The sequence below is a fragment of the Stegostoma tigrinum genome, chromosome 25 (genome assembly GCF_030684315.1).
Source record: "Stegostoma tigrinum isolate sSteTig4 chromosome 25, sSteTig4.hap1, whole genome shotgun sequence".
In the NCBI taxonomy this organism is placed as follows: Eukaryota; Metazoa; Chordata; class Chondrichthyes; order Orectolobiformes; family Stegostomatidae; genus Stegostoma; species Stegostoma tigrinum.
Window position 1 is genome coordinate 28253276 of NC_081378.1, and position 22878 is coordinate 28276153.

Genomic DNA, 22878 nt, shown 5'->3' on the forward strand with positions numbered 1-22878 from the left:
TGCTCTTGAGAAAATGGTGTGATGACTCTTTTGAATAAATCTGAATAGTTTGTCAGGGCATTTCAGAGCCAATCATATTGCCACGGGTCTGTAGTCACATGTTGGCCAGTCTGGGTAAACATGACCTACTTCCTTCCCTAATGGACATTGATATAACAAATAGATTGTTTTAAAACATTTGGAAAGTTTAATGGTTACCATTACAGAGACTATTACTGTTTTATTCCACAGTGAATTCAATAAAACAATGTAAATTCCTTAGCTACCATTCAGGCTTTTGAAACTTGTATACCTGGGTCATTAATCCAAGGCTCTCTATGACTAATATAATAGCAATACCACTATTTTACCTTGCCTTTTTCTTCTCTTTTATGTGTTATCATGCTGTGATGGTTCGGCTTCAAACAGGAACTTGGACTTGAATTGGGGTTTTTAGAATTATGCCGAGTAAATCATAAAATATACAGGAATGTCTTCCAATATACATTGCCATTGTAGTCTATATTTTAATGAAATACAACATAACATTTTCATAGGTTGAGGCTGGCCCACAATGTATGTGATTTTAAATAACCAAATTTGATATTGTGCACATTTCTAAAAAATATGATCTTTTAAAGAAAAAAATTGGTATTGAGTTATTGACGTGCATAAGCTACTAGTTAATATTACACCAGATTTTAGAATTTGAATACTAAATTATTTTTTAAATTTTATTTCAGCTGGCAAATTAGATTATATTATTGACAAAAAACAGAAGACATTATCTGTTCAAGTTTCTAACTTCGTAGAAGATCATGCCTACCATGTCCGTTTGTGCCACAAATGGTTTACCTGTGAAGATTTGGGAATCGGTGCATTGGTAAATGATCACAGTTTTGTTTAGACTTAAATTCCATCTCTTTTGAAACATATAGGCCCCATATTTTTAGTTGTTTGCACTTCTGGGTGAAGTACGATGGAGGGGACTGCCAATTCACACTAAACTATGTGTCATGTGGCCTATTTCCAACGCTATGTTTTGGCTCACTGATGGGCCTTTATAAGTTCGAACAGTGCCACTTGGAACCCTCTTACCTCCAGGAACTTACTGTTTGGCTTTTAATGTAGCTATACAGCAATCAGACCAAAGATTTGAGCTGTTTAAAGAAAATTACCTTAGTCAGCAAAACAAACTAACAATTACCATCCATTATTTCTAGTGAAGCCTTTAAGGCTATAAAGGATAGAAGTGTTTTGGGAAGGCCTTGTTTAATCTGCAGCTGCAATAAGCCCCCTTTAATATAAGCTGAGGAGACTGGTAATCTGCCCACTGAAGTCCAGGTCAGTGGAATGCCCAAGAAATAGAGAGCAGAATCTCTCTACAGCGTAGTTCCAAACCTGATTTCCTCCTCGTCCCCAAATCTGTTTCCTTCAGGCTTGGGGATTTTGGAGCTATGGATTTGCTTCTTTACTCTTTTATATAATTGAATGATTATTGTCATTGCGGGATTGCTAAAATTATTTTATTATTAAATATAGATTAAAGTCCAAGATTCCAAAGAAGTCACCTTGCCATACTCTCGGATATTGCCATGTTTGTGTATTGAGGTAATAAGTGAGTGTATTTGCATTATTATTCATTGAATTTGAAAGGTGAAATGTTCGTCTTTTCATTCTTAAAGATATTAATGAATTACTGCATACAGAGACAATAAAAGATTTAAAGAGGTGGCTAAGTGCAAAATATATTGGAACTTAAAAAATCAGTGTTTTTAATTGAATTGATTTTAATTAAGTGATGTGATGAAAAAGTTGTACTTCTGTTTAAAACCTTCAATATTTTTATAAAACTTGTAAATGTTATCTTCAGATTATTTTCTGAGGTTTTTGCTTTTCTGCAGCAAAAACCTGATCTTTCAATTGAAAAGAATACATGAAATCTTTTACTTTACTGAGAAACATGTTTTGTGCTTTTATTTCCAGGGCTGGTCAGCATTGCCTGATGCTAGAAGGGCACAACTTTGTCCATTTAAAAACTGTAAGTCACAGAACTTAACTTGTTAAAAGAAAATTTTGTATGCATTCTAACTGACTGAATAAACACATCTGGAATGAAATTGAACATAGACAGGGATATAAATCAAATGGAATGGCTTTTACTTCTGTGAATGGAACAGAATACTAGGCAGTGATTGTGTGATTGTAACAGAAACAGATGCAACACTGATTGAAAGTGTTACAATTACCTATTGATTTAATTCAGAATTCAGTGGCTTAGGTTTTCTATCCTTCTTCCCCTGGTTTTCTGGTGGACGTGGGATGGACAATGTTTGACATGGGCTTGAACCTGGACTCTGTTGCCCTCCCTAAACCCATTCCCATCCCAAATGGTCAGGTGGGTTAGCATAAATTAAAATAAGCATTCTCTCCAAATATGTGGGGGATCATGTATATCAGAGTTAAGGGCATTGATTGCATATCATGAATGTTCCCTTTTTAGTCCAGGGATTTTTCTGAAGAAGGGTCTAGGCCCGAAACGTCAGCCTTCCTGCTCCTCTGGTGCTGCTTGGCCTGCTGTGTTCATCCAGCTCTACACCTTGTTATCGCTGCCTACTTGAAACATTGGGGTTTGTGGAGAGAGGGGTGTCTGAGGCAAGATCTTCTACCTATGTCCAGTCCCTCAGTCATATAAAAGTTAGTGCTGATGCAGTGGAACTCTTACCCCCACCATACAGCCTGCTTGCGCTGGTTTAAAAGTCATTTAGGTGGACTGTTACGTCCACTCCTTTTGGTGTTAGAATAATCATTGCAACCCGGGTGGGGACTAGGGCTCCACTTGGTCCTTAAGTGATCATTATTGACTCATGAGGCTTCATGTAGTGGTGGTGAGATGGTGCTCAGGCGTTTCCACCCAGAGCATGTTAGGGTGGGAAGGCAGTAGGCTTCCAGGACCCACCTCCTGTCTCCAGTCCCACTAGCTTCAGGGCCGGTTGATTCCACCCTGACTTGTTTCTTAGGCTAATTATAATTTTAGTCGAATAGCCTTTCCTGGTTGATTATGCCATACCTTCGTTATACGTTTAATGAGAACCACTTGCTTCATTTATTCTAATTTTGAAAACTGTATCTTGGGGATTTTATTTATAGAAAAACATTTGGCACAGCAGAAATTGATAGCAAATTGTTTACGTTTCTGGAATTCTAACATCACCAGTGGATTTTGGCACGACAAAGGAAGGTATTTCAGCTTTGCTGCAATTACAGTAAAACCTATAAATTTGAGAGGATTACAGCTGAAAATCTCTCAAATCGATGCAATTTAGATTGTGAACTGCAGTCATTGTGGTTTAGTGATGTCGAATCAGATTATCAAATAATTGGGTGGGACTGGAGTTTCAGGGTAAGTTAATTTTTAATGTTCACATTCTTTAACTAATATAAATCATCAGAAGGCACTTTATTCAATGTAATGTACTCTCTCAAATCTGTATTAGCATCATTTGGTAAAAGAATAAATGCAAAAGCTCCTACTCGATATGAATATTCATCCATTCTATCAAATAAACAGCCAGAATGAGCATGCTCTTCAGAAAATTATTTTCCTTTGCAATAAATAAATAGATTTCCCTGACATCTGGAACTTTTATATCGCACATCTTGTTTTCTGTAGTTGCAGTAAGCTAACTTACTGACACGTTAAACAAAATGCTACGAATTAAAAACAACTATTCATTTAATCAGTGGTCCTCGGGTCAGCTGTTCATAAGTTGAAATGCGATTAACAATCACTTCCAGGAGCTGAGTTTGATTTTTGACTTATTGCTAGGGGATTGTGGATTGGTCTCATACAACTGTTCAAACATCGCTGACGGCTTTTAAGTCAATATGCTGGTAGATGTGAATCAGTAGAAGCAAAACACTTTCAAATTTGATGCAGTTTAGGAAGTTTGGAGAGATTTTTCAAATGAAAGGCTTCACAAATGGAAGTAACAGAGTTGGGTGGTATTGTGCCTAGATATGCTGTTAATTTGTGTCCATCCAAGATCTAGTATAATTTATTTCTGTTTGTTCATTTCAGCCAGAGTCTTAGTTTAATATTTGTACAACAATTTGTAATTTTCTTCATCACTTTCCTCCGCTTTTGTCAGGATATATGGGGACAGGTATCTTGTTTTCCATCTATATTTCAACACAATCTGAGTAACCCATTGTGAAAGATCTGGAAGTTAAAACTTGTGATAGTTGATTCCAAAGCTATTTGCTGCTTTTCTTTATTTTTCAATCCTATACGCCTGTTCGGAGATGTTACTACACACCTCTGGAGCAGGTGGGACTTGACAATGGGCCACTCCAATATAAAGGCAGCTGGGTCAACATTCAATTCAACTGGTCCAGGGGCTGGTCATAGGCACACAGTTGCTAGTAAGCTCAGTCTAACAAAAAATAATATCAACCAGTGCATACAATTACTTTATGTTGTTTCCCAGGATGTGATTGCCTCTGAGAAGGTAATGGTGAGTTTCCTGAATGGCTGTAGTCCCTGTGATGCAGTTTATTCCATTGTGTATCTATATTAAGATTCCTTTTAAGAGACATTGTCACTGTGTATCGGAGCATGTAACCTGAGGGTGTAAAGGTCTCCTACTCCATTTTATCCTAGATTCACTTGAAGCATGCTGCTCTATTATAATTTAATAGCTTTAAGCTTTTCCAGATGCATATGTGTCTGAATATAATGCTTGTATATAATAGTTACCTTGAATAAATGTCTGTTGAATTCTCTGCCTGGCATCTATGCCTAGTTTCTTAGTTTATGAGGGATAAAATAAACATTGTTATATGAGGCAAAATATCCTTTTGGAGACAGACTAACATTGCTTAAGGAAGATAGTTCCAGGGTGTTCACCCAGTAACAGTGAAGGTATTATGATACTGTTCTGAGTCTAATTGTGTGGCTTGGAGGGGAACATGTCATCAGTTCCACTTGCCCTTCTAAGTGGTAGAGGCTGAAGATTTAGAAATTACTGTTGAAGGACTCTCGGTGAGTTGCTGTGACACATCCTATGGCTGGGATACACTGCTGTCACTGTGTGTTGGGAGAAAACGTAGAAGGTTGCCCAAGGGCTGCCACTAGAATATCTTGATTGTTGTCGGAGCTGCACCTATCCAGTGAAAAGGCGAGGATTCCTTCAGACTGCTGACTTTCTTGTCAATGGAGTATAGGCTTTGGGGAGTCATGAGGTGAGATATGCAGAAGATTCCAATTAATAGATTAGTATAGAATGTTTAAAAGTGATTTTTCAGTGAAATTAAATTGAATCACTTAAGAGAACTGGGCATGCATTAAAAACATTTTAAGGATAAATACATGTTCATTGGCACCGACAAATCATACATTAATACCAATTATAACTTTGCAGTTGTGAATATTCTTTAACCCAGTTTCTGATATCTGACTTCAGATACATCTGAACTCTGGAATGGTATAATGTACGATCATGTATCACAGGAATTGGCCTGGGAATTGGCTTGTCCTGTGGAAGTCAGTGTAAACCTCTGCTGGATGACTGAAAGCAGTGACCATTGCATTGATCTGCAAAATTCCTTCCACAAAGTACAACATAAAGTAAGTACATATAATTAGAATTTGAATACAAAACAACCATTGGCACCATGACAAATCTCTAAGAATGTTTTTCTAGAGCTTAAAAGGTGAGGAGGGAATAGGATAACGAAGTGTGTAGCTGGATGAACACAGCAGGCCAAGCAGCATCTCAGGAGCACATGGTTAGTTTAAATGGCATTGGCAAGATCATTTGGGGAAAAGCAGTAATTCACTGGTGGCCAAATCTATTCCGGAGGGCATAATTTTGAGAATAATGACGGAATTAAGGGAAAATCATTAGTTCTTTCCAAAAGGAAGTGGGTGACTTTTTTAAAATTGTAATTTATGTTGAGAAAAGGGAACAGGAATTTGTTTCGTCATCTAACTATTTCAAAAGACATAAAGCAAAGCAGCAATTTGCACAACTGAAGCCAAAGAAAACATTTTATATATGCTAATATTGAGCCTGTATTTCCTCTTCTGACTAGCAACCACAAATTTGACCTTTCAACACAAGGTGTGCTTTCTAATTTGAACCATTTCCAAGTTTTCAGAATGATTAGCTCACGTTGTGGTGATTTCAGGGTATGTTTTGCACTTTAGAAATAGGGATAATAGTATGATTGTATAGTATAACATTTTTCAGCTAGCAAGATTTCTTTAATGCCAATTATTTCCATTTTCTGATTGATCACTTTGTTCAATAAAACTTTCATGCTTGTTCCAACAGAAACCTTGCCATTATGATCTGAATACAATAAGGTATATGTGATATTTCTGTGGGGCTTAGCAGCCAATGAACTAGTCCAGTCATGACTGAGGGCATCAGAACAACTCTGGAGAGCTAGAGATTTGGAGAATTAAACATAGCAGCAAATTGATGAAGCCCAGATTACTACAGGGGATTTTCCAAACTGCGAAAGGGTGATCCATTACAATTGGACCAAAGCTCAAGTTTTGAAATACTTAGGCAGATTTTGCCAGAAAATCAATAGTGGAATTCAGTCTCAATAAGCGAATGTTAAACTGCAGTTCTTTTATTTTTTTAAAAGTGTGATTTGAGCAGCATATTTCTTCATTTATTTCGATATTCCTTCTTTGCATTTGTAAAGATATTTTAAAAACTTTTCACATAAGGAAGAATAAAATATTATCACTACACAGATGATGGTTGTATTGCTTCTATCTTCAAGCAGGTAAATTGATTAAAACTTTAATGAAATGAGACCTAATATGAGTTGTTATATTGTTTCATTTTACAGTAAGTGAACACACAGATTAACATATGCATAAAACCTCACTTCAAATTTGCCTTGGTCCCTCCTCAGTAATAAGAAACCACATCACCCTGCGCTGACTAAAATATTTGCTTCATCTTAGTCCCCAGCTGTTGAGCGGTTTGACATGTGCTTTCCCAAGGTGAAGAACTGAGCCTCATTTGCCAGTAGACGTTATCCATTGAACGAGTAAAATTAGGTCAGTTATTTTCTATGTTCGCAGAAAATGGAAGTGACCTCTGTATTTGAAGCTGAGACCCTGTTAGAAAAATAGAGGGACACCCGTTATTGTCACCATGTTATAACATGTGATGCCTTTGTACCAACCACTGATGGCTTGTGGGTGGTGACAGATTGCTGGCACCAATCCACCTGCCAACCTTGGTCTAAAGGCTGTTCTGTGGTTTGTGGAGGAGCATAGACCAAAATAGGAAGCAGCTGTATTCCTTGATGATAAAATGTAGTTTATCTATCTCATTAACTATATACAAGTTATGTTAACTTGTAGGCATATTGAACACTACCAATGAGAGGTAGTGAAGGTGTGTATTTCCATTGGGAGACCATGTCTAACTGCTGTCAGCCTGATTCTCCACCGATTGGTTGTGTCATGTATCAGAATGTTGGAATTTCAGCACAGCTCAGATTAACCCTTTCAGATCAGCTACCTTTTACAACAACATCCAGAATTGTCTGTACAACTGCCTGATTTAGGCTTTTCTCTCTCTCTCTCTCTCCCTCTCTCTCTCTCTCTCTGTCTCACAAGTTTTTTCCTGCTTTTATCAGAGAGTTAATGCAATGTATGCAACTTCATGCAAACCGCAGTCTGGAACTGGAAATCAATGTTAAATAGTGACAGCCATTCAAATGAACTCAAAACAAGGAAGGACCAGTTTAGGATTGAAAAGGAAATGTTTCTTCATTTTCAGGCATTATTAATGCGCAGATTTCAATCCTCAGTAAGATTGTGGAGCTGAACACCATAGCATCGTCTAATCACCAATTAGACACAATTGGAAAACCAAGGGTCACTCTAAATGAATAAAATACAGTAATCTGCATGGCTTTTGTCATCCAAATTGTCTTGAAGTAGATGCTTTAATACATATAGTTTTGATTTTTAGAAGTAGCACAATCAGTTCTTGTGTGGAAAATAATGCTGGCTATTTCAACTTTATTGAATAGGTGAGGTATTCACGTGTGGATCCACATCCAAGGCTTTGTGTTAAGGTAAAATTTTTCCTTTTATTCATCTTAAATAGAATTTGATTTTCTTTATTTTCTAGTTAATGTTTAATAAACACACCTAAGCGTGTGCATCCCTAAACCAGCCCAGTTCATCCCCTCCCCCCACTGCACCACACAACCAGCCCAGCTCTTCCCCCCCACCCACTGCATCCCAAAACCAGTCCAACCTGTCTCTGCCTCCCTAACCGGTTCTTCCTCTCACCCATCCCTTCCTCCCACCCCAAGCCGCACCCCCAGCTACCTACTAACCTCATCCCACCTCCTTGACCTGTCCGTCTTCCCTGGACTGACCTATCCCCTCCCTACCTCCCCACCTACACTCTCTCCACCTATCTTCTTTACTCTCCATCTTCGGTCCGCCTCCCCCTCTCTCCCTATTTATTCCAGTTCCCTCCCCCCATCCCCCTCTCTGATGAAGGGTCTAGGCCCGAAACGTCAGCTTTTGTGCTCCTGAGATGCTGCTTGGCCTGCTGTGTTCATCCAGCCTCACATTTTATTATCTTGGAATCTCCAGCATCTGCAGTTCCCATTATCTCTCACACCTAAGCGTGTGTTTTTTTTTGTTTAGTTTGCTCCACCCATGCACATCTTCTAGCTGTTGCCTGCCATCTAGAACAGGAATTCTGGATCTGTTGATTTTGATTTTGTTCAATCCAGATGCGAAAATGAATTGTGTTACTCCTACTGCTACTCAACGGTTAAAATCAATCAATCAGTGCAGACTTCGAGACAAGGCAGGGATCATTTGGTGTATGTGTGGACTGTGCTAAATGCTGAGTTCTCCAACACAGCACTTCTAAATTTTCTCAATAAAGTATAGAGTTGGGAGTATTTCGTCTAATATAGAAATTGTATTTTTGGAGCAAAATTCTATTCTCAAAGATGCTGCCCTGATCTTCTATACTGAATGTTCACCTTGTGCATACAAGTTTTAAAAATGTGAATATTTTATGTCTTTTCAGCATTTTAAACTCAAGATTTGTTCATACTCATCACCCTAATGTATTGTACTTTAAACTTTGTTTTATAGTTTACCACAAATGAAGGTGTTTGGGTCAGATGTCCTTTTGCTTTTGGATATTTACCAGGTAAAAATACATTTTGAAGGAAGGTGCTCATTGTGTCATATGGCCCTGAGCCTCTCAGATCCTGCTGTCCCAGGTTTAATCTCTAGTCAGTTAAGTGACTTCATTTGGGGCAGAGCTTGTAACACTACATTGGGATTAGGCAGCAATGGTTCACGCCCTGGATGATGTGTGGGTTTACATTACGTGTATAGTGTTACATTCACATTTAACTTCCTAAAAATGTGGATGACTGTTTTAATCTAATGCAGACAGACTTCCAAAGTGAATCTATCAACATGTGAGTGACTGGAGGGAATTAAACATTGTATTTGCTATGTAAAATATGAAAGATGCTTGAAATCAGAAACAAAAATAGAAACTGCTGGAAAAACTCAGCATGCCTGGCAGCATCTGTGGAGAGAAAGCAGAGTTAACATTCCAGATCCAGTGACTCTTCCTCAGAATGCCATATGGTTTGTTATATGGTGGCTTTATGGAAATGTCCATAAATCGGGATGACTGATAAATTTGTTGAGATTTGCAATGAGGTGGGAACATTGATCATATATTAATACTATAAAAGTTGAAAATAAAATTTCAAAAGTTGTCAAATTGGTGACATCCTAAGTTTTTTCATGTCTTGTTTTGAATGAATAATTTTAAGGTCAATATTTTTTATAATATCATAGTGAAGATTTGCAGGGGTGGAGACATCTAAGGGACATGATTGTAACTTAGAAACCTAGGAAGGGCAAGTTTTTCTTCATAGCACCCAAAGGAGGCTGTCCAAAGTATAAAAAATCTGGCATCCTGTAAGCTAAGTTATTTAAGAGCAAGCAACAAAAGGAAAAGTACCTGAGGCATGCTTGTTCAAAAAGGCATTGTTTAAGCTCATCCTTGTACTGAATTGCTGGAGGTGTGCTAACATGTTTCAAGGAGACAACCATAAAATGGTGCAACAATATGCCTTTTTATGTCTTCTGTGTTTCCATTAGCAATTTTGAAGCTATATCATAGCTTTTTGACTGAACATTTGTTTCTATTTACGTTTAAAAACAAAAAAAATTTGACAGGATCTTGAGGAAAAATGTTTTCTTCATTCTATTTAGGGTATACAATGCATTGCCTGGAAGTGTGATGGAGGGGTGTGTGATCCGAGGCAATCAAGAGGGTATTAGATAAATTTTTGGATGAAAATAATGTACAAGGGAATGGTAGAAAATATCAGGAGATTGACACTAGGCAATGACCCTCATTTAATGAGCCAGACAGGCACGATGGATTGAATAGCCTCTTTCTGTGCCATAACACTACTGTGATTCTGTAAAAGATGCAAATTGCCTGCTATATTCTACAGAGTGAAGACTATTTTATTGTTATAACTATTGTTGTCATCAGGTTCCCTTTTCTTTCACGAAACAATTTGTTTTTTCTCATTTAAGGTAAATGTATACCAGAGAGCAGTTGATAAATTCCTTATTGTTTTCAACTTAGATAATTAAACACATCTTTGTTTGGAAGTTGCTACAACTGTCAACAGACTTACATTAAAACAAATATGTAGTAGATACCAAAGTCTTTTGCATGAGTCGACAGACCATTTGGCTGTATTTTGCATGCACTGGCCAGATGGACAGTCAACTGGAAGCTGATATGCAGCTGATACGCAACCACCATACATTATGGGCCAGCTAAGTTGACTGACTAACAATAGGATTTCCATTTCTCTGTGAGGAGTTACAAGCCAGGCTTGGAACTCCATCCACCATTCTGTGCAAAGTCAGCCAGTAGTGGGCATTGTCAGGACCACTGAGGAGATCACAGTTGTCCTAGAAAGGCAGGTCCTGAGGATTTAGAGTGGGGAGGGATCAGAGAGCCCAGGGATTTATGATGGGGGCTGTGCAGTGGTGGTGAAGGTGTGTCCTGGTTTTTGAGGACAGGTGGATACCAAAGAAAGGCCTGTGGCATTTTGGAGAGAAGATGGTCTCCAAAAAGGACAAACGTACGTCTTCACCTTTCTTTCCTGTCTTTTCCCATCTAGCTATTAAAAATAGCCTGCCCATTTCTGCTCAGTTGCCTGTGCTAACCGTATTCTGCTTTGACTGGTGTACATTGAAGTCAATACCTTGTAAACAGGCCTCATTGATCCTTTTATTTATTTATATATGGCAGGTGGGCAGCAGTCACCCATGTAGCATTCTGTGGGGGTGAGTTGAATGGTGAGCATGTGGGTTGCAGGCTGATCACTTGATTTATTTTACATGATCCCCTGCCACTACCCCCTGATAACCCTGGAAAGGTTATGTGAAATCCAACCTCCTGAATAATTAGATTAGATAAAATTCCCTACAGTGTGGAAACAGGCCCTTCGGCCCAACAAGTCCACGCTGCCCCTTGAAGCATCCCACCCAGACCCATCCCCCTATAACCCACACACCCCTGAACACTATGGGCAATTTAGCATAGCCAATCTACCTAACCTGCACATCTTTGGACTGTGGGAGGAAACCAGACCACCCGGAGGAAACCCATGCAGACACGGGGAGAATGTGCAAACTCCACACAGACAGTCGCCCGAGGCGAACCCGGCTCCCTGGCGCTTTGAGGCTGCAGTGCTAACCACTGAGCCACCATGCTGCCCACGATAATGTGTGTATCTGGTGTAGAATTTACCTTTACATCAGAGTGCAAAATGGGAGATAGTAAAGCAGTTACCAATTTGGATTTTATTAAGAAGTGATTTAAAACTACCTGTTGATACAGTATCAACAACAAAAACAAAGTTGCTGGAAAAGCTCAGCAGGTCTGGGAGCATCTGTGGAGGAAAAAACAGAGTTAATGTTTCGGATCCAGTGACCATTCCACAGAACTGGCAGTTCTGAGGAAGGGTCACCGGACCCGAAACGTTAACTCTTTTTTTTCCTTCACAGATGCTGACAGACCTGCTGAGCTTTTCCAGCAACTTTGTTTTCATTCCTGATTTACAGCATCTGCAGTTTTTTCATTTTTTTTATGTTGGTACGTTACAATTGTTTTACACTCTCACACAAAGTCAAGATGTCATTGAAATTAAACCCTTGGAACTGATTCAAAACTTTAGATTTATTGGACATAAACTGAAGTCCTCATCTCAAAACTACGAGTGTACTATTTTCAGAATAGACTTCAAGGCATGATGGTTACCAGTTAACAAATTTTTTTTAATCTAGTTTGGATCATGAGTACTGATGAGCAGTTCGGTAAACTGAAGTTTACATTCAAGACTTTGGATAAGGCTGAATTCAAGTTGGCTTTGTGTAACAGAACTGCACCCCATGAGTGTGACCGACTGAAGGAACTGCAAGTTACTGCAAATACAGTGAGTTCATGTTGATTTTAAACCACACAGTCGTCAATAGGACTAAAGATGCTATGTATGTTTGTATGAAACAGCAAAATATTTTCACCACAAACATGAGAAGGCTTACAAATATTCAGATACACTAAAATTTACAAAATACAGCTTTTCCTAATCCAACTAAAATAAGGCTTAAATTTAATAGTAACTCTTAAAAGGAGCTGTTTTGCATTATGCAACTAAATTAGTTATTTAATTATTTGACTCTCACTCAACATTCAAAACCGACCTTGCTTGGCATTTTAAAATAAACATCATATGGAAAAGAAATCATGTTGTACTTGGTCTTCCTTTGACATAATTTGAGTAATGTTTTTGAGGTAGCTGTTTTTAATAGGAAGACTTGCAATAACCACAGAGTTGTTCATTGATTTACATATTAGATCTTGCTTCAAAGCAATAACTCCTCAAAATATTTTATGTTGCAGATGGGTGTCTATTCTCAAGTTTTTAACCTGTCGCAGGAAGACTGTGAGAGGGATGTTTGCATACAGGTATGTGAGTGTTCTCAGATTAGCAAAGATTTCTGTTCTTAAACTTAAGCTTCCTGTTCTGAAGCTGGAGACTCGTATTGGTTGTGTTTTTGATGACTTATTCAATACAAGACAAACCAGAGCAGCCCATTTTACCATGGGAAGGGTTGGAAGCATTAGAACACATGCATTTCACCAAAATGCATCGAGCAAGGATTTGATCAATATTAATTTGAAGCAACAGAATCTGGTCACTTTCACTTCTGCAGCCAGGATGATCAAGATATTTATAGTATGTCGCTAATTGCCAGAATTTCCAGTACACCCAGGGCTACATTTCCTTTAATTAAAAAAAATATAATTATTAATAATTGACAACATAAATTTAAATGATTTGTCCCAACAGGGATGGCGGACAGATATTGAATATTCTGTTCGGATTCAGTTCTGCGACATCGTGTGTAGTAAGTAGCTGATTTATCTTTTTTCTTTGGGAAGTTTTTCTGCTGAGATATCTAGTGTGTTTCACTGTTCTATTTGTACTGAATAAATTGTTTCAAATAATTTGTTACAACATGCAGTTCATATCGATGGGTGGCTGCACTGTTGGAGGCACGATCTTTCTGATGTGCCATTAAGCTAAGGTCCCTTCTCACAGATTGTATGCTTTTACAGCATAGAAGTAGGGCTTTCAGCCATCATGTCACTGCTGGTCAAAGCAACCACCTAATTATCCTTACCAAAAGAACAGCGGATGCTGTAAATCAGGAACAAAGACAAAGTTTCTGGAAAAGCTCAGCAGGTCTGGCTGCATCTGTGGAGGAGAAAACAGATTTAACGTTTCGGGTCCGGTGACCCTCCCTCAGAGCAGTTCTGAGGATCCCATTTTCCAACACTTGGCCCACAGCATAGCATGTCTTAGCATCACAAGTGCATATCTAAATACTACTTAAATATTATGAGGGTGTCTGCCTTTACTACCCTAACGGGCAGTGAGTTCCGGATTCCCACAACCCCGGGTGAAAAGATTTTCCCTCATATTTCCTCTAAATTGTCTGCCTTTTTCCTGAGATCTATGCTCCCAGTCATTGACCCTTCCATCAGGAGAAAACATTTCTTCCTGTCTACCTCATCTATGCCTCTCATAATTTGATGCGCCTCAATCTCCTCTGCTCCAAGGAAAACAACCCTAACTATCTTCTTCATAACTGAACTTTCCGGCCAATGCAACATCGTGGTAAACCTCCTCTTCCCCCTCACCCTCTCCAGCGCTATCACACCCTCCAAAGCTTGGATTCCAAGACTGCACAGAATATTCTAGCTGTGTCTAACCAAAATTTTATAAAGGTAAAGGCAAAGTTGCCATGGCCTTATCAGACTACAGGGCTACTTTTTTATTAGAAAGAGATAACTAGTGATCCTAAGGGTCTCCATGCCTCAGGCAAAGGGAGAGGTTGAGAAGGAGAATTGAATATATACTATGGCATCAGTCTGTGTGGTAAATCTGCTGTCCAGCCAACTGAGCTCAATTACCTCTTTTAAAATCCCTGCTGTTCAACTCAGTGCTTCAACTAATGCTTTCTTAACCATTTTATCTATTTGTTTTGATACCTTAATGGACTGGTGTACAAGCACACCAAGGCCTTTATGATCCTAGATGCTTCCTAGGGTTCGATCATTCATTATGAATTCCCTTGCCTTGTTTGTTCTGTCCAAGTATGTCACCTCATATTTATCCAGATTGAATTCCATTTCTGCCTTTCTGACCAGACTGCCTGTCTATATCCTCTTTACAGTCTAGGGCTAACCTCCTCACTACTTACCGCCACACCAATTTTTAGGCTACCTGCAAACTTACTGATCAACCCTCGTACATTCTAAATCATTTATATATCCACAAAGAGCAAGGGTCCCAACACTGAACCTTGTGGGATCCCACTGGACACAGACTTCCAGTTAGAAAAAACACACCTCAACCATCACCGTTTGTTTCCTGCTACTCAGACAATTGTGGATCCAATTTGCCATATTTCCCTGGATTCAATTGGCTCTTACCTTTGCTAACAGTATCCCATGTAGGGCCTTATCAAAAACCTTGATGAATTCCAAGTAGACTACATCAGAAGCATTGTCTTCATCTATACATGGGGTCACGTCTTTGAAAAAATCAATCGAGTGGGTCATACCTAACCTTCTCTTAACAAAACCATTGGACTATCCAAATGCAGATTAATTCTATCCCACACAATTGCTTCCAATAGTTTCCCCACTACCAAGGTCAGACTGACCGGCCTGTCTATTCTTGCTTCCTTCTTGAAAAGCACTATTACATTGACTGTCCTCCAATGCTCTGGAACCGTTGCTGTGGGCAGAGGGGAATTGAAGTGATCTAGGCACTCCTGCAATTTTCTCCCTTGCCTCACTCAAGCACAAACTGGGATACTTTTCATTGAACCCTTGAAATTTTATCTACTTGTAAGTCTGTTAGACTATTCAGAATTTCCTCTTTGTCTATGCTAATTTCTTTAATTATATCACAGACCATCTCTACAGTTTCTATGTCCATATTGGCCCTGTAACTAGTGAGTGCTGACCCAAGGTATTCATTTAGAACCCTATCTTTGTGCTCAGGCTCCAAGCATACATTATTATTGTGGTCATCAAACAACAATCTATCCTGGATAATAAAATGTGAGGCTGGATGAACACAGCAGGCCAAGCAGCATCTCAGGAGCACAAAAGCTGACGTTTCGGGCCTAGACCCTTCATCACCCTTCTCTGATGAAGGGTCTAGGCCCGAAACGTCAGCTTTTGTGCTCCTGAGATGCTGCTTGGCCTGCTGTGTTCATCCAGCCTCACATTTTATTATCTTGGATTCTCCAGCATCTGCAGTTCCCATTATCTCTGAAACAATCTATCCTGACCTCATTTTCTAGCATTTGGCCTGTAGTCTTGTATGCTATGGCATTTCAAGAGTTCATTTAATTAGATCTGAAGTTTTTAGGAAGCCAATTTCAGATACCCAGAACTAGAATCAGAGTCATAGAGCTGGAGCACGTGGAAACAGGCCTTTCTTTCCCACTTGTCCATGCCGACCAGACATCTTAAATTAATCTACTTCCGTTTTCCAGCATTTGGTCCATATCCCTCTGATCTCTTTCAATTCATGTAGCCATCCAGGTGCCTTTTAAATGTTGCAGTTGTACCAGCCTCCACCTCTTCCTCTGGCAGCTTATTCCATACATGCACCATTCTCTGCATGAAAATATTGCTCCTTAGGTCCCCTTTAAATCTTTCACCTCTCATCTTAAACCTATGCCCTCTAGTTTTGGACTCCCTCACCTCAGTGAAAAGACCTTATCGATTCACCCTATCCACATCTGTCATGATTTTGTAAACCTCTATAAGGTTACCCCTCAGCCTCTGAAGCTCCAGGGAAAATAGCCCCAGCCTATTCAGCCTCTCCTTCTAGCTCAAACCCTCCAACCCTGGCAACATCCTTGAAAATCTTTTCTGAATCCTTTCAATTTTCACAATATCCTTCCTGTTACAGGGAGACCAGAATTGCATCCAGTATTCCAAACTTGGCCTAATCAATGTCCTGTCGAGCTGCAACATGACCTCCCAAATCCTACGCACAATGCACTGACCAATAGAGGCAAGCATTTCAAACACCTTCTTCACTATCTCTGTGGGTCAATTTTCTTTTCCTCAAAGTCCTTCCAAACCTTCTGTTCCTTGCCTAAAACTTGGATCCTTTGGTTATTTTCCTGTCTAGTAGGGGGAAAAATGTCTCCCTATTTTCCTGCCGATGTTCACTGCAATCAGATCCTCACTCAGCCTTCCCTGTTTGAAGGAAATCTGTCTCTGGTGGTGATTAAAAGGTAACGTGGGACTCTTTGAGAAAGAAGGGGAGTTCTTCCTGATGTTCTGGTTGATATTTATCTCTCGATTAACATCACAACAACCAACATCACAGAGAAAAGAGAACATCTGGTCATGAGCACAAAGCTCTGTAGAGGAGTTTGCTGGATGCCAATTGACTGACCACAAGCTGCCAGTAGTTAGTTTCACAGCATTTGAGGAGTTTGAATTTAAGTAGATGGCTATAAATCTTCATATGGGACAAACAATTTGTGAATAGATTGTACACAATATTTCTATTTTTTTGATCAAATCATGTTAATGATTTTGCTACAAGTAGCAGGATACAGGGAATGTTGGAAGTTTCAACCATTAACCACACTGATTTCAAGTCAGAGTTGAATGAAATGGGAAACCATTAAAAGTGAGGTGGATCAGCTTCTGATGGAGAGGTTTGTCTCCAAAGGATAGAAGAGCAAACAATAAAATCATGAACACATTGTTCTCTGACTGTTATGTTAGCCCGATGTTATCAGTCTTTCAGTAGTGTAACAATAAGAGGGAAAGATTGGGAATTCGGTAGTCTGGGAGTGGAGACCAAGCTCCATCCTTCATCATTCCTCCAGGAATTACGTGTTGAGGAAAAGGAAGGGACCATTGATGCGAGTGCAGGTGAAGGCAAATTTGAGTTTCAACTGATATGATTTCTTTTATATTTTATGCAGTACTATATAAATCAGTCATCCAATATCCATTTCTTTCCAGTTGCAGAATTAAGAGCCACAAGTACTTCCTCACAGAATATCCAGCCAATTACAGTCAGTGTGATATTAGTGATTCTACTGACTGTGATCCTTGTTGCAGGATACATATTCTGCAGAGGTGAGAAATAATAGTGAAATAGTATTCATTTTTTGAATTGTTCACATTAGCTGTTCCTTTGTCTTGAAAGTATTTATGTATTTCAGCTTGAAGCGTTAATATTTTTACTAATGTATGAGCTGCCACTTTGTACAGCTTATAGCAGCAATATGCTTTGGTAATAATTAACAATTATGGAGTTTCTCAAATTGGAGACCTGTGACCAGTGGTGTTCCACAGAGATCTGTGCTGGGACCACTGTTGTTTGTGATATAAGTAAATGATTTGGAGGAAGGTGTAGGTGGTCTGATCAGCAAGTTTGCAGATGACACTAAGTTTGGTGGAGTAGCAGATAGTGAAGGGGACTGTCAGAGATTACAGCAGAATACAGATAGACTGGAGAGTTGGGCAGATAAATGGCAGATGGAGTTCAATCCGGGCAAATGCGAGGTGATGCATTTTGGACGATCAAATTCAAGGGCGAACTATACAGTAAATGGAAAAGTCCTAGGGAAAATTGATGAACAGAGAGATCTGGATGTTCAAGTCCATTGTTCCCTGAAGGTGACAACGCAGGCCAATAGGGTGGTCAAGAAGGCATATGGCATGCTTTCCTTCATTGGACGGGGTATTGAGTACAAGAGTTAGCAGGTCATGTTGCAGTTGTATAGGACTTTGGTTCAGCCACATTTGGTGTACTGTGTACAGTTCTGGTCGCGACATTACCAAAAGGATGTGGATGCTTTGGAGAGGGTGCAGAGGAGGTTCACCAGGATGTTACCTGGTATGGAGGGTGCTAGCTATGAAGAGAGGTTGAGTAGATTAGGATTATTTTCATTTGAAAGACGGAGATTGAGGGGGGACCTAATTGAGGTCTACAAAATCATGAGGGGTATAGACAGGTGAATAGCAAAAAGCTTTTTCCCCCCAGAGTGGGCGACTCAATTAGTAGGGGTCATGAGTTCAAAGTGAGAGGAGGAAAGTTTAAGGGAGATATGCGTGGAAAGTTCATTACACAGAGGGTGGTGGGTACCTGGAACGCGTTGCCAGCGGAGGTGGTAGACGCAGACACGTTGGCATCTTTTAAGATATATTTGGACAGGTACATGGATGGGCAGGGAGCAAATGGACACAGACCGTTAGAAAATAGATCACAGGTTAGACAGAGGATCTGGATCGGCGCAGGCTTGGAGGGCTGAAGGGCCTGTTCCTGTGCTGTAGGTTTCTTTGTTCTTTGTTCTTTGTTAATAAAAGCAGACACTTTTCAGAACCTTTCCTCTCGGGGGTTGAAGCTTTCTTAGCATTAAGACTTTAATACATGCTAGTCTTTTATTGCAATACAGAACCAGGTCATTGAAACTACTGCATTGAATTGCTCAGTTTAGTTGTTTTAAATCCTAACACCCATAGTTCCTTAATATTCTTTCCCTATCTTTTGGAATTTTTCTTCCTCTTGGATAGTTGAGTTGATCTTGCATTTATTGACTTTTGCAAGTGAGCTGTACATTTCCACCCTTGTTATGAAGAGAATTTTATTGTTTTGTTTCTAATTGGCCTATTTACCAGCCTGAGCTGATCATGCTGATTTTTAACTCAGCCTGGCTGATAGATAAGCTGCAATAGATGAGCCAGGAATGGAGGAATGCGAGAAGGTGGGCACATCGAGGAAAATGCATTTCTATGCCACATCCTCAAGATCCACCTTGTGTCTGGGCAGGCTGGCAAAGTCACCACCTCCCATTGCAAACTGCAGCAGGATACCCATCTGGAGAGTGTGGCTTGATTTAGTGAAGCTTGAAACTCAAACAGTGCCTTTTGCTAGCATGATTTAGGCAGCTTGCTGGCATGCTTTATAAATAGAAAATTCAATGCATAGAATAGTAAAGATGTATTTTCCTTTTTGTCTCTCAACATTTATATAGATTTTCATCATCCATATAGAAAAGTATTTGTGCATTCAAACCAGTCATCCAAAAGGTAGGAAAACATTTCAATTGTGGACAGTTGTAGAAGCATTTAAAGCAAGGCAATACTTTGCTTTTTAGTCATCAATAGTGAAAGATTTATATTGTGTGGGTGTGCACTACTGACGGTGCTTTGGCCTGATATTAATTGGAAATTGTATTTCTCAAAAGACTGTTTTTTTGATTATTAATTTTAGAATTTGCATTGGATCTAACCTAATAATATTTGGAAGTGTAACTTTCTAAACTGTGCCTTCATCTTTTTTGGGGCTGCTTGTTCCTCCATACCTGAAGAACCTTTAACTTGCCAATTTGAATCCCTTTTAAAGAGAATGTGCAGCGAGCAGTAATATATAACACATTAATTTGAGCTAATACTGAGATTGATATGTAGATATTCACCAAATCCGAGATTATTATGACAGTCTTCTTGTAATACTGGTCATGGTGCCATAATGGAAAAATTGATGAGCACAATGATGATCTTTGTTATTTTATGAAAATATCCTTAAGCAGTTAGTTTTTAACAGCCGGCAATAGAGCTGCCATTTGGAAAAATGTTTTACTCTCCAATAGACCCAAGTTTCCACTTAAATTCTTTCGTATACTTGTGGACAAAAATTCTGCCGTAAAATAATATAGTCAGGCAGTGCTTTAACATCTTTTAATCACTTAAATTTGTTTTAATATGTTTATATTATGGAAAAAGAACACTTTCTCCATGTCAATTTGGCACCTATGGGGGAAAGAAAGCTGGATTTAAAATGACTGAAAACAATCTTTTTTAAAAAAAACTTTTTCTTTAGCTGGGTTATGGTAAAGTAGTGAATGTTTAAAAAATATTCAAAATGTATTATCATGCCTTAAAGATCCAGCTTTAATTTCAGAGGAGTCTGTTCAAGTCACACCTGATTTGTGCTTAAATCCTATGGTTTTTTTACTCCAGCCACAGCATTGTTTGGTAAAATTACAGGAAGTTAAAGGCTATTAACTGCATCACTATTTCATAGAAGTGTTGTTGATTATTTTTCAGAACATCTGTGGACATACAAGGAGCCTTTTCCCTCTGAATGTTTTACCATCAACATGGAGTGAAGCAGAGATTTTGCCACACTTCTCTGTGAGATGAAGAGAAGTTTACCCTGAGCTGCTTCTGTGAAAAGAAGGCTTAGAACATTGAGCAGATATCCTACTATTTATTGCAGCAGACGTTCCCCAAGATAATGGGTGCAACAGTTATTCTAGTTTTATCAAGAGCACACATAGAAAGCTTCAATATTCATTTATGAAAAAATGGAAAGACAAATAAGCTTGAGACTAGATATTTTTGTTGTTATACTCTTGAGAATGGACCAACCTTTTATTTTCAGGTCTAAACATATAAAGGTGCAGAAAAAACCAGATGTCGCTAATTATTCAACTGGTATATTCTGAATTAAATGTATTATAGTGGTGCTTGCAGCTGTCGAACACATTGAGTGTTTTTCACCTTTTGTTCTTAGATTAGTGATTCCTTGTTGCTTGTAGGTAGCTGTGGAGTTAAGAAACCTTTTGTTTGAATTCGTCCATGAATCTAAGTGTTGATGTAAATCTGAGTCTAGATTCTGCATGGATTGGCATATCGTTGCCTAGCACAGAGAATTGGGGAATTTTATTTTACTTGAACGAAGCCAATTTGCATATTTTCTCATTCTCTGAAGTATTAATGACATAAATGGCTGTGTAAAATATGTTTAAGATGCTCAAGTATGGTTCCACTCTTAAGCTAAGTTGTACCAATTGTAAAAACTTGGAGTAGCAATTCTATATTTCTGTATAAGTATTTTGTAAATACCTTTGTGACAATCTATTCAGAAAAATGAGCTGGCCAGTGTACAATGCTGAAATGAAAATATTTTAGGCTGTGACTTAATTCAAGACTGAAATAATTGAGCTGAGATATATTAAATATGTATCCATCAATATTTGTCTCCACTAGATAGTTTGAAATATCTATCAAAAGCAACTTGTACATTGATGTGTTTGCTAATGTGTTGATATTGAAATGATATTATTGAAGATGTACTGTTTGGTATTATAGTATATTTGATCTAAACACTGTTTTATTTTAGGAATTTTCTTATTCAATGTTACAACATAAATTAAAACCAGTATTAGTGAATCAACAGCTAGAAACTGTGCAGTTTACAAGTGTATTTTGAAATCTGTTTTTTTTTTAACAATTATGTTTACTGGTAGAACTTATAGTTTCTTGTTTGAAGTCTCTGCTTGAGAAACAGGTTTATAAAAGTTCTTGAGTGAAACAACACAAAATCCTTGGAATGACAAAAACATTGAATGTAGTTTATCAACTATCAAACTGATTTTTGTTAGACACAGAATATTATAATGTCTAAGTGGATTTCGTTTCACTGAATATCCTGTTGTGCTCATGGTCACTGAAGTATTTGCTCTGTATGTATACATAAATGTGGAAAACCGTTTGTATTACAGACTCATTGACTCATTCTGTATAGTTAAAATCCATCTAACAATTTTCTACATATATCACAATTAAAAAAAAAATTTAAAACACCTTATTTATTGAATTTCCATCTTGCTATTTATTTGGTTGTTCTTTATGTGGCTGTTGAATATAGTTTTCTCTTCTTCTAGAACATTTATTCCAACCTGGAATTGATCGTGAGAAGTCGAGCAAAGTTCACTCTGGACTGAATATTGCTAGGAATTGGCTAAGTGTCATTTTTGATAAACTTCATGTTGAGTTTCTCTCCATGTAAGAGTATATTGTAAGGCCCAGCAGGCTGATCCACGCATTAGAACCATATCTTCAGCAGATTGATTTTCTATCCCACTTTGGGCTGTATTATAGCCACACATTGTCTCAGTTAGGGAGTAGCTCAACAAAGTCATCAGACTTGGTCATTCTAAGGCAAATGGTCCTTAAAACACAGCAGAGATGTGAGTCCCAAGGTTATGAACAATTATAGTAGTGTCCCAGGGTACCTGGCTCATACTTCTAAGATGTTATACCATTTGGTGCAGATGACTCACACATGGATGAGCAGAAGCTTTTCTATTGATGAACTCAGCTATGTTATAGTTCTCTCAACACAGCATGTGCTCAATCTCTTGTGTCC

General features: G+C 38.6%; 1 protein-coding gene across 1 annotated transcript in view; it reads left to right on the forward strand.

Moving 5' to 3' along the window:
• Positions 1-22305, forward strand: part of LOC125463446 (putative interleukin-17 receptor E-like) — a 38662-nt gene extending 16357 nt beyond the window's left edge. Inside the window, exons 7-18 of the mRNA XM_048554710.2 lie at positions 723-862; positions 1522-1590; positions 1966-2020; positions 5445-5608; positions 8050-8094; positions 9143-9200; positions 12389-12537; positions 13005-13070; positions 13456-13513; positions 17679-17795; positions 19697-19751; positions 20772-22305. Of these exons, the coding sequence (XP_048410667.1) occupies positions 723-862; positions 1522-1590; positions 1966-2020; positions 5445-5608; positions 8050-8094; positions 9143-9200; positions 12389-12537; positions 13005-13070; positions 13456-13513; positions 17679-17795; positions 19697-19751; positions 20772-20808 (1013 nt within the window). The 3' untranslated portion in view covers positions 20809-22305. The remainder of the gene's footprint in view (positions 1-722; positions 863-1521; positions 1591-1965; positions 2021-5444; positions 5609-8049; positions 8095-9142; positions 9201-12388; positions 12538-13004; positions 13071-13455; positions 13514-17678; positions 17796-19696; positions 19752-20771) is intronic.
• The last annotated feature ends 573 nt before the right edge of the window (positions 22306-22878 follow it).